Below are 12,053 nucleotides of genomic sequence, written 5' to 3' on the forward strand. Positions count from 1 at the left end.
AAACTGATTTGAAATTTCATTTTGTTTCTCATGTGGGAAATTTTTAGAAAACCATTTTCTAAACGGTTCCCATTTTTTTTCGAAAAATTCTCCCTTAAATTTCTTTTCTAGCCAGGGATCCAAGACTAAAATTAATTATGTTTGTATAATTTTCAAATAGAATTTCAGTTTCATAGGCAATTATATCAGGTGTATTCATTTATACAAAAATCTGTTAAGTCAATTCTTCATTTAGTTTAGGATCCTTATAGATACCTTTAACAATATTATTTGGTTGTATTCTTATTTATTCGACTTTCTCATAATTTGAGTTATTTAAATTAATTCCTTCTCTGATTTGGGATGTGGATGCTCTGGATGGATTTATTACCTCTATTAGTGATATATAAGACATAATAGAATATCTTGAAGAATTGTTTCTTAAATATTTTGACTGATTAACAAAGTCTATTATGACATTTCCTTCTGAATTTTGTAGGATATTTGTATACATACTCTCAGTATTACTTTTAATGGAGACTTCCTTTTCAATTACCCAATGTTCTGGAAATTCTACTTCTTAGCATTCTTTACTTGACTACTATTATTATCAAATAAATACTGCATATTAAGTAGAGAAATAAAGTACTGCTGAATTATCCAATACAACTTCAACATGGCTCTGATATCTATTGTTGTTTGCTTCTTTTTAAAATTTAAAAAGTCACATGTACATAAACATCATCAATTAGTCAATACAATTTATATGCTTTATTCATGAAGAATAATATAAAATCGGAAAAAATCTCTTTAAATTAACAAATTATTAATTTATCAATTAATTAATACCTCTTTTTAAATTAATAAAATACATGGTCCCACTATTATTAATATATAGAAGTTTTACTATATTTGAATTGATACAAATTCCTAATAACAACTATATTTGAAATTCAAATATTGATTTACATTCATTTCAAATCTATAGTCAAACATTGACTTATAATAACAAATCCAAATTATATCTTGTGAAATATTAACATATTTCAAATTCTTTTTAACTATGGAGCCATTTGAAATTATTTTCCCAAAACGTTCCTTCAAATCCAAATTTTCCCTCCAAACACATGATTAAATAGAATATTTCAAAATAGAATCCTTATCTATACTAAATTGTATTGTATATAACATGACTTAGTGAGTCTAAAAAGAAAAAGGAAAGACAGCTAAAATAATACATATCTAGAAACTCTTATAATGTTAAGGATCTGTAGTAAAAAGACTGTTCTTTGACTTACAGTTCTGCCCTGAATCGAAAAGTATTGTTGCCAATTGTTTAAATTGAAGTGCCTCTAATAATATCCGGAATGACTACTCCTAGAAAACATGTATAGAATATACATTTTGGTCAAGTACGGTACAGCTAATCATGGGAAAACTGGAAATGAGAACTATGAGGGTGTCCAATGAACTTATAAGTTTTTCAAACATCTACTTTATAAAATATTTTGAAAAGTGTTGGGTACATTCTCTTGAGAATAAACTTGTAAGATTCATAAATCAGATGTTATGAGCTTATAAATTCTCTTAAAAATAGTAATAAATTCACAACTTATTTTTAAGATTTTAACAAACTCCTTCAATGTTAAAAGATATTAATTACAAAACTGCCACTACTAACATCCTATGTATAGGCTCTATAATTTTATAATTTATCCAAGTCCTAAAAAAAATGTAATATCTTATAAGTTTTAAAAACATATTATACATTATATGAACTTATGAGATGTATTAAGTTCGTTCGGCCAAACACCCTCTAAATCTAACCCCATAATCTTTAAATATCAACACCAAGTAGCAACTTAAAATTTTCAATCTGGTTGATCTTGCTCATACCTCCACATTCCTAGCTTGATCAAATTGTAATAAGGTCAAAATCTCAAGTTGCACACCTCAATTTCAAATGATTACTCACAAATATGGAAACAATAACATTTACTGTCCCCTTTTATATATATATGTGACACTCATGCTCAAAATTGAAACTACAGATACATCTCGATAGCGTTTTATACCCTAATTTTAGAGGTAACAATCCAAATTGGAGCTCCTACTGGCATTTATCCTACGCAGTTTCACCAAGAAAGGTTTTGCCGAAGCACTGATGAAATGGCTCAGAATAAAGATGTTGGCAAAGCATGGATGAAAAGGCACAGAATAAGCACCTTAAGGATAGGCTCAGGCACAAATATTCTCGATGTCGGCACCTTTATCCATCCTTTTAACGATGCCAGCTATGACCTAAAACATTGACAAAATTGGCTGAGTGTTAAAAAAATCAAATGCTGAAATAGTTCACGACACCAACAAATCAACATTGAATTAATTTCTACCTTTCCAGGTCCTAATTCGTAGCTCTTTTTAAGTCCTCTGTTTAACAAAGTTTTCACTGTTGTCTCCCATTGAACTGGAGAAGTCACCTGACATTGTAGATTAACGAGAATGATTAGATACAGCCCGGCTGATGTTTAGTGGGACCAAATAAAGTCAGTGTTACCTGGCGAGCTAGTATTTTCTTGATTGTGTTCGGGTCTGCATGTGGTTCTGCATCGACATTTGATATAACTGGTATTCTTGGGCTTCTGATTACTGTTGATGCCAAAGCAGCTTCCAGTCTTGACACAGCTGGTTCCATGAAGCCAGTATGGAAAGCACCAGCTACAGCTAACCGGACCTAAGTAAACATTACGTGGTTAAAAGTCGGAAGGTAATAATTTGCAGAAGAGCAAATATGCCAGGAGGGATACAAATGGTGATACCGTCATTCGAGCCTTAAATGATTTTGCCTTTGCTTCAACTGCTTCAATTCCTTTAAGGCCTCCAGAAACAGCATAATTTCCCTACAAGGACATGATGCAACCAAGTTGAGGAAGTGCCTGTCTAAATTACTGTGTAACATATACTTGTTTTCTTATGCCAGACTGAAAAGTAATGAACTTACAGGGCACAAGAAATTGGCAATTTGAACTTTATTTGCTTCATCTACTTCTTCGTTGGCCGCATCGCAGAGTTGTTGCACCTTAGCAGAGTCTAGTCCAATAATACTAACCATAGCACTTTTGGCAGCATCAGCAGCATCCTGGCAATAGCAACAAAAGGCATGTTATTTCGAGGAGTCATATGATGATAAATCCACTTATATACAAGATAGCAAATCATAGGTGTTACCTGCATTGCTTCACCCCTTAACTTGACTAGCTTCAGCCCATCCTCAAAGCTGCATCATTGTAAAGAAAAAAACATCAGAGAAGGGATTTAACTTAATTCAACAGTTAGCAAACATTTTCCACCAATATACATAATAATAAATCCACCTGACACTGGTCTTAGTCCAATTTGAACAAAAAACTGTCATTCAACGCAGTCTACCTGAAAGCTCCAGCAAATGCAAGAGCAGTGTATTCTCCTAAACTTAGACCACATGTTACATCCACAGAATCAATTATCTGCTGACCTCCATCACGAGCTCGGAGCACCTCAACTGCAGCTAAACTTGTGACATAGATAGCAGGCTGTGAAAATATATTTGGAGAATACATTAGTTCATAACTTCCTTTTTCAAGTAGAATAGATGTCCTTGGTACTGCAAATGCACTATGTGAATGTGTTTATACTTCACATTTCAAATATCAGCAATCTCCTATGGTTGCATATGTGCGTCTCTGGATGAGGATGTTCCTTGTATCATATGTATAAAAAGACTTTACTGTATAGTCAGAAAGAAAAATACTGTGTGTTTGATATTCATTGCAAATCTTTTACTAATCAATGCAATATACCCCAATACTCCTGACAGGATTCAAGAATCCAGTCATCCAGGATATCCAGTTTCCATTTGCTTTCACTATACTATTTATTAAGGCTCAACTTTCTAGTGTAACTAACTTCGTTGTCATTGTCATAATATTGATAGACTAAAATACCCTTCAAGATATTTATTTTTTTAATAAATATAAATATTTCTTACATCAATTTGTTCCATTAATTATTTTCTACTCATGCACATTTAAAATTGATATATTTTTTATCAATTTTGATCAATTATTCATGTTATCTTTTATTTTATTAAACAAATATAATATAAACCACAAACACGAGTCAAGTGCTTCAACTGCTAATACTCTATAAAGGTTGAGAGGTCTACATTAACCACCTTGGTCCGCATTATGTGCATGGGCTAAATTAACCCTCTATGAAAAGCAAATGGCAAGTGAAATTTTTCCTTTTTCTCTCATGTTTTATCTTTTTGTTCCTCTCTTCTCTCAATTATGTTTTACTTTTATCTCCATAAATTTCACAATTCTTTTTATAAATACCTTGTATCAAAAATCATGATAACTATAACATTCATTTATTTAATTTCAAAAGAAAATCATGATATAATGTATAGAACTAAAAATTAAATTTATTATCTGATTAATTTTATATAGTTATATAAGTATTAATTGAAGATCTGCCAACTTCTGTAGACGCATCGAATGTGCTACCACCACTGTGATTAATGAAGAAAAAACTTAATTTCCCAGATGCACTTAACAACAGCAATCAGATTCATACTTTAAAAATTTATATCACCTAGGAGATTAGAGTGACTTAGCCCCAATGATGATATAAAAGGCTTTATATCTTGTATGTTGCACAATAAAACTTCATGATCATGCAGTGAGAAAATATCCCAACTCATACAATGACAGGATACCTGGCTTAGAACGGTGGAATCAAGCTTCTCCTTTGGCCCATTAATGCAAATATCTAAAAGGTCAAACCTTGATTTCATTAAGAAAAACATTAGATGTTGCACAAGTAATGATGAGAAGACAATCAAACATAAAATACATGTGAAACAAATTAAATGGAAAACTTCATTAGTAAAAGCAGAATTATAATTCAGATCTGGAATTGAACATTCCACTATCTCATAAGCTGGAAAGTCTAAATCAACCTCCTCATGTTTTAACAAAACTATTGTTGTATCTAGATGGATACTTCAAGGGTTTTAATTCAGACTATCCACCTAATTCTTTTGTATTAGGAATTGTTTTGAAGAGTTGATGGATGAAGATAATTGATAGAAATTATTTCGTCATCCGTACTTAGCAATCCAGAAGCACATGCAAAAGGATTTTTGAATTGCATATTACTGAAATTTTACTTCACATTATGATCTTCAGCTGAGATATACTTCATGTAACTTCCAGCAAGAAATGCAATACCAAAGACTAAAAATTTACATAGCTAGTACAGATTTGAGCTCTAGAAAAAGCAAAGATGATGGCATTGTATTGAAGCTACCCCAAAATATCGTTAGCTCTCTTGTACAATTCAGCTGCAGCAGGCACTTTTTGAGCCTCCACACCCATTCCAACAGCTTGCGCACCCTTTAAAGATGAATCAAATAAAAATTAATCACAACGATACGAGTCTCAAAGACAGTACTATAAGTTATATAGTTTGCTAGTTGCAACCTTAGATTCAGATCATCAAAAGATACCAAAGACATACAACCCTCATCAGAAGTAAAAAATGACAGTTTCAACCTCTACCCACACAGAAAGTAAACTTGATATTAATTGCTAGCTCATTTTTTGGCTTAATTTCTTTGATAAATAAGCCTTCAGAAATCATAATGTATATATCAGTTTCATTCTTGTTCCCAATTAAATAGAAGTTCACCTCCACAAATTCCCAAATGTAAGACCAATTTAACAACTATTATAGCTGAAGACAGTGAAATTACAAAAATACATTGTGAGAAGTAGTAAGACCTTGGATACTCAAATTTAGCACATGTTATAGTTCAAAATAGTTAACTTATAACGATAATCATCAGAAGCAGTTGCAGTTTCAACCCTACCAGAACTACCAATCCTTGCAATTACCCCAAAAGATAAAAAAAACACTTTCCATTCTTTTCCTCCATAAAAATGCGTTCAATCAGCAACATTTGGTAAAACAAGCACTAGTTCAGCAAAAATATACTCGTCTCTCATTCAATGATCATTATTGAGCTGTCTAGTAGAAAAAAACAACACCACTGATGCGAAACTGAAGTTACAACCAGCAATTCAATCAACAAAACCGAGCTGTGGAACATCAATCACAATGCAATTAGCTTCACTAAGGTGTACCGTGCGAAACTAGAAATTATTTATGCAAAAACCTAATCAGACTGACCTGACCAGGAAAGAGGAAAGCAGAAGAAGGCTTGTAATCCTTGAATAACGCATCGTCTACCACAACCGCCTCCGATCCGACGGCGACGCTCATGAAAACCCGAGATTTCCCCAAACCCAACCGGGAAACCCTCCGAATCTCATTCTTGAAACCCAAACAGGTGGAGCTTCTGAAGGATTCGGAGGAGCCGAGAGCGGGTTTAGTCAGAGAAATCGAAGGAAGCACAACTGAGGAACTCATTGCTCTGGAGAGAGAGGAAGATTTGGCAGACGGAAGATTGAATCGAACGAGATAGAGGGGCAATCGATGGTTGTGGTGGAGAACAAGTGCATGCATTAATTAAAAGAGGTGTTTGGCGGAGTTAACGAAGAAGTGGCTTCAGAAATGTCGTCAGGCGGTATTAGGCCAACGGCTATGCTGCTGCATAAGCTATCGACATTGCCAGTAAACTGCCTTTCTTGCCCTATAATTCACTAATTGACTACAAATAAATAAAGTTTGCGTCATAAAATGATCAAAAGACAAATTATAAAGGTAAATTATAACGGGTTTTTCTAAAATTTGTTATAGTTATACATATCTTTCATTATTTAAAAGTACAAATATCTTCTTATGACAACTCATTACACGGGTATTCGTAATTTTATGAAAGTGTTTGTAATTTTTCAAATAACAAAAAGGTATTTGCAATTAAGACAAATTTGAGGGGTGCCCGTTATAATTTACCAAAATTGTAATTAGACTTTCCACGTCTTTATTATACATTTTATGTATTGCACGTCTTTTATTTATATATTACTACTCTCTACGACACGTCTTCTCTACGTGCATAAAATAAATAAATTTTTAACATTTTAAATTGCATTATGCATAAGAATAAAATATTAAATCGGAATATTATATTTAAGAAAACTAATTAAATAAAGAATATTAAGTTAGCTATATTATCGACAAAAAATTTTGGTATCGCAGTATCACAAACTGTTGTTTGTGAGTGAAAAAAAAAATTCTTTTTCGTATTAGTATAGATAGATAGTATAAATATATAGATGAGAATAGGAATTTGAGTAGGGGTAGTTGAAAAATATATAAGGGATATTTTTTATAATCTAAAATTTAGAAAAGTAAATGAATAATTAGAAAATAATTTGATAATTATTTAATGTGCAAAATACTAAAATATATTAAAAATAATATAATTGTCAAGACATGAGGGATAATTTTGTCCAACTGATGGGGTAAGTGTTATATTTAGTAATTTATGAGGATAAATGTTACATCAAGAATAGTTCAGGAGGAGGAAGGGAAGAAGTGTATTCTACCCTATGTATTTACCTCTAAGAATTTATTTTTACACGTGCACACACGCCATATTTCCTAGTTTTGAGAAAATGCCATAAGCATTTTGAATTCGATTGATAGAATTTCATTTGTATTCGATTTGTTAAACTTAACAAATTAAATTTGAACAAAATTCTTTATTTGATAAATCTTTGAGTTTGATTCGATTATACAAAATTAAAAAACAAATATTAATAACTCAAGTTGGATTTATATTTGAACCAAATAAAAATTATTTAAATTTAATTAAAGAAATAATTAAATTAAATTCCAATACAAGTTATGTTGCTGGATAATGAGTCTCCAGGTTGACCACATGACGTTCATTCACCAGCCTACAGCTAAATCCCACTTCAAGAGGTGCTACAAAAGCCATTAGCAATTGCAAACACGATATCCTGAGTGAAGGCTAAACTTGATATGGGTAATAACCTGTCTAGCGAGCAGAAGGATGAAAATGCCCCTCAATTTAAGGAAAATTACTAAAGAGGACAAGATCCGTGTAAATGTCAGCGGGTCGGGTCGCCGATCTAACCCGTTCGATCCGATCTGGAATAAAGACCTGGATTATAGACCGTTGGATCTTCTGACATGCTTGCTTCCAGGTATTGCCACATGGAGCCATCTCATACGGTATGGAAAACTATAAATATCGTCAATCATTAGCATTTATAGGTGTGTGCAATTAATGTTATTTCGACCATATTAAGCCTTTCAGATCATATTCGATCCCACTTTTTCTAACTTAAGCATCAGAGGCCTTAGCTGAGAGCTTCTCAGTAAGCCTAACGTGTTTTCCATTCTTAGGATCCACTTACAATGCTATAAAAGACAGCGAGTGGTCCAGGGAGCAAGGTCGAACTAAAAGAGGAGAGAGATCGAAGGAAGGACAGTACTGACCTGAAAAAGATCGGGAAAAAAGAATGCTATACCAGCCTCATATACCATAAGTACACTCCTCTAAGTGCTACAAGGGAGAGGGCGATGATGATGGTAGAGAAGGATGAACTCATGCAGTGGCCAGGTAAGACTAGGGATACTTCTGCAAAGAGATTTTCTAACAAATATTGCAGGTTCCACAAGGATAAATGCCACGATACGGAGGAGTGTTTAACAATTGAAGGATGAGATTGAGAGATTGATACGACAAGGATACTTCAAGGACTTGATAGCCGAAAGGAAGAACGAGACAGAAAATAATAACAAAAGAGGAAGGAGGAGTAGATCGTGAAATCGAGATAGAACCAGAAAAAGTGACCTAAAAAGGGAAAGAGCTCGGGATAACGCACCCATAAAGGGGGTCATCCATACCATATCAAGAGGACCCACAGGTGGAGATTCTTCTAGAGCTTGCAAAAAGTATGCGCGTAGCTGTAGGTATAACCAAAGAGAACATATATTAAACATGGAACAGCAAGAAGATACAGTGTTTGGTGATAAAGACGTGAGCTCGGGGTAACGGGAGCAAAATGACCCCATGGTGATTAAAATGGATATTGCTAACCACCAGGTACACAAAGTGTTAATCATTAATGGTAGTTCTGTTGATATTATATTTACTAACGTGCTAAGGAATATGGATTTGGGAGAGCTGAAATTAAAGCTTATGAAAATGCCTCCAATTGGATTTGGAGGGAGGGAGGTCGTGCTAGAATGTCTAATTGATCTTCCAGTATCCATCTGAGAAAAGCCCAAAAGGAAGACATGCATGATCCAATTTTTGGTATTTGACAGTCCCTTCACGTATAATGTGGTACTTGGGCACCCGAGGCTCAGAGCAGTAGTACAACCTACCACTTGAAGATAAAACTTCCCACCAAGTGCAGGGTAGGAGAAGTCAGGTGCGATTAAAGAGCAGCTCGACAATGTTATAACTTGGCAATAAAACAGGCAGATTTTGGAAAGAGAGAAAAAAAGGAAAGAGGATCAGGGACAATGTGAAGAAGTAAAGAAAGGAAGAACTGAGAGAATGGAGTCGGTGGAGGAATACAAAGAGGTCAATCTCGTATCTGGAGAATTCAACAAAACGACCAGAATTAGATCACAAATGACGCCTGAGTTAGAGATGATGACCATTGATTTCTTAATGAGAAATAATGTCATGTTCGCATGGAATCCATCTGACTTTGAGGGGATCGACCCTGAAGTCATAGTGCGTCGACTCAACATAGATCCTCAAATTGAGCCAATATAGCAGTAGAAAAGGGTGTTTTGGATCAAAAGGAATATGATTATTGAAGAAGAGGTTAATAAGTTGTTGCAAGTTGGTTTTGTTTCAAAAATTCAGTACCACGATCTAGTTTCCAAACGTCGTGATCGTGCCTAAAGCCTCTGGAAAATGGTGCATGTATATAGATTTTACGGATTTAAACAAGGCATGCCCTAAAGATCCATATTCTCTACCTCGAATAGATCTGCTGGTAGATTCCACGGCGAGATGTGCATTATTTAGCATGATGGACGCGTATCAAGGTTACCATCAGATCTTCATGGCTAAGAAGGATAAGGAGAAAATTGCCTTTTTAACTGAATAGGGTGTTTATTGTTATAACGTTATGCCTTTTTATCTTAAGAATGCAGGGGCAAACTTATCAAAGGCTGGTGAACAAAATGTTCAAAGATCTGATCAGTGATACGATGGAGGTCTATGTGGACGATATGTTGGTGAAAAGCAGGCTTGAAAGCGATCACCTGAAGCATCTGGAAAGAGCTTTTGCAATCATATGGTATGAAACTCAACCCTTCCAAATGTACGTTCGGAGTGCGAGGTGGCAAGTTTTTGGAATACATGGTTAGTGAGAAACGAACAGAGGCCAATCCTGAGAAGATCAAGGTGATCGTACAGGTGGGTCGCCCAGGTAGGTAAAAGATATTCAGAACCTCAGAGGGAAGATAGCTGCTCTGAACCGCTTCATAGCCAGGTCAACGGATCATAACCTTCTTTTCTTTAAGGTTTTAAGAAAGGTGAAAGATTTTCAATGGACTCTGGAATGCGAGAAAGCTTTTCAAGAATTAAAAGCATATTTAACGACCCCACCTTTGTTTGCTTACCCTCTGCCTGGAGAGAGATTGTATGTTTATTTGGCAGTTTTAGAGGATGTTGTAAGCTCGGTACTGGTACGCGAGGATAAGGGGGTGCAGAACCCAGTATATTATATTAGCCCTTGACTTAGTAACGATAGCTCGAATATTGCGACCATACTTTCAATCGCACCCAATAGTTGTACTTACCAACCACCTATTAAAGCAAATAATATCAAGGCATGATGTGTCAGGAAGGATGGTTAAATGGGCAGTAGAGTTGGGTGAGTTTGATATCGAGTTCCAAATTTGAAATGCGTTCAAAGCCCAAGTGTTCGTGGATTTCATCATGGAGCTCGTGGAAGAACCGTAAGAGGAAGAAAAAAGATGGTTGCTACACGTGGACGGGTCTTCAAATGCGAACAATGGAGAAGCAGGGATATTCTTCCAAGGACCTAAAGGCGTTGAGATCAAGATCGCAGTAAGGTTGTCCTTTCCAGCAACTAATAATGAGGTCGAGTATGAAGCCCTCATTCAGGAGTTGCAAACAGCATAGGAAGGGGGAGTGAAACAACTAGATTTGTACACAAATTCTCAACTATTTGCAATGCAAGTACAAGGATCCTATTAGACCAGGGAATGGTTAATAACGCAATATTTGAAGAAAGTTAAGGAAATGATGAAGAAATTTGATAATTTTCTAATACGTCAGATTCCGAGGGATAAGAATGCGAGGGCAGATGCTTTATCTAAATTCAGAGTCATGGTATCAAGAGTAAAAGAAAGGAAGATCACTGTGGTGATTAAAGAAGCTCCAGTAACAGAGGAGAATGCAATGAACACGGTTGAGGAATTGGGATCATGGAAGACATCCCTTATGCAATATTTGAAGAAAGGGATCCTGCCAGATGACCCTATTGCAGCAAGAAGAATGCAGTTCAAGGCAAACAGGTTCACTTTATTGGGAGAAAAGTTGTATAAGATGACTCCTGAAGGAATACTACTCAAATGATTGGATGATGAAAGAGCTCAATACGTGATGAAGGAAATACATGGAGTTGCGGAAACCACTCAGGGGGACGATCTTTGGCACAAAAGATCTTGAGGCAGGATTATTTCTGGTCCACTATGGTTGAAGATGCAAAGAAGTTTACTGAAAGGTGCGAGAGTTGTCAAAAATTTGCATGCCTGTTGCATGCGCTAATGATCTCTCTTGAAACCGTCAAGATCGTGTGCCCTTTTGATAAGTGGTGGATTGATAGTGTAGGATCATTTCCTCAGGTAGCAACACAGAAGAAATTCTTGATCGTGGCCATAGAATACTTCCCAAAATTGATAGAGATAGAAACATTGGCAAAGATCTCAAAATGGGTAGACTTCCTTCTGCGTCAACAGCTTGTAGCAGTTTTTGGCCTCATTAGCTTGATCAGCTGCCTTGCGAGCTTCTAGCCTCTTCTGGCGGCTTGATTTAGAGGAAT

The 12,053-nt window shown here is 35.2% G+C and overlaps 1 protein-coding gene across 1 annotated transcript; it reads right to left on the reverse strand.

Moving 5' to 3' along the window:
• Positions 1-1,959: 1,959 nt before the first annotated feature.
• EMB3147 (Acyl-carrier-protein S-malonyltransferase) lies at positions 1,960-6,668 on the reverse strand. Its single transcript, XM_088882258.1, has 10 exons — positions 6,214-6,668; positions 5,332-5,417; positions 4,739-4,805; positions 3,409-3,551; positions 3,208-3,256; positions 2,981-3,118; positions 2,799-2,879; positions 2,537-2,713; positions 2,373-2,459; positions 1,960-2,280 (listed from the first exon to the last, which is right to left on the reverse strand). The coding sequence occupies exons 1-10, from the start codon at positions 6,547-6,549 to the stop codon at positions 2,218-2,220; spliced, it is 1,227 nt and encodes a 408-aa protein (XP_088738384.1). The 5' UTR covers positions 6,550-6,668; the 3' UTR covers positions 1,960-2,217.
• Between the last annotated feature and the right edge of the window lie 5,385 nt (positions 6,669-12,053).

This window comes from Sesamum indicum, linkage group LG6 (assembly GCF_026168435.1).
Source record: "Sesamum indicum cultivar Baizhima isolate 11 linkage group LG6, ASM2616843v1, whole genome shotgun sequence".
In the NCBI taxonomy this organism is placed as follows: Eukaryota; Viridiplantae; Streptophyta; class Magnoliopsida; order Lamiales; family Pedaliaceae; genus Sesamum; species Sesamum indicum.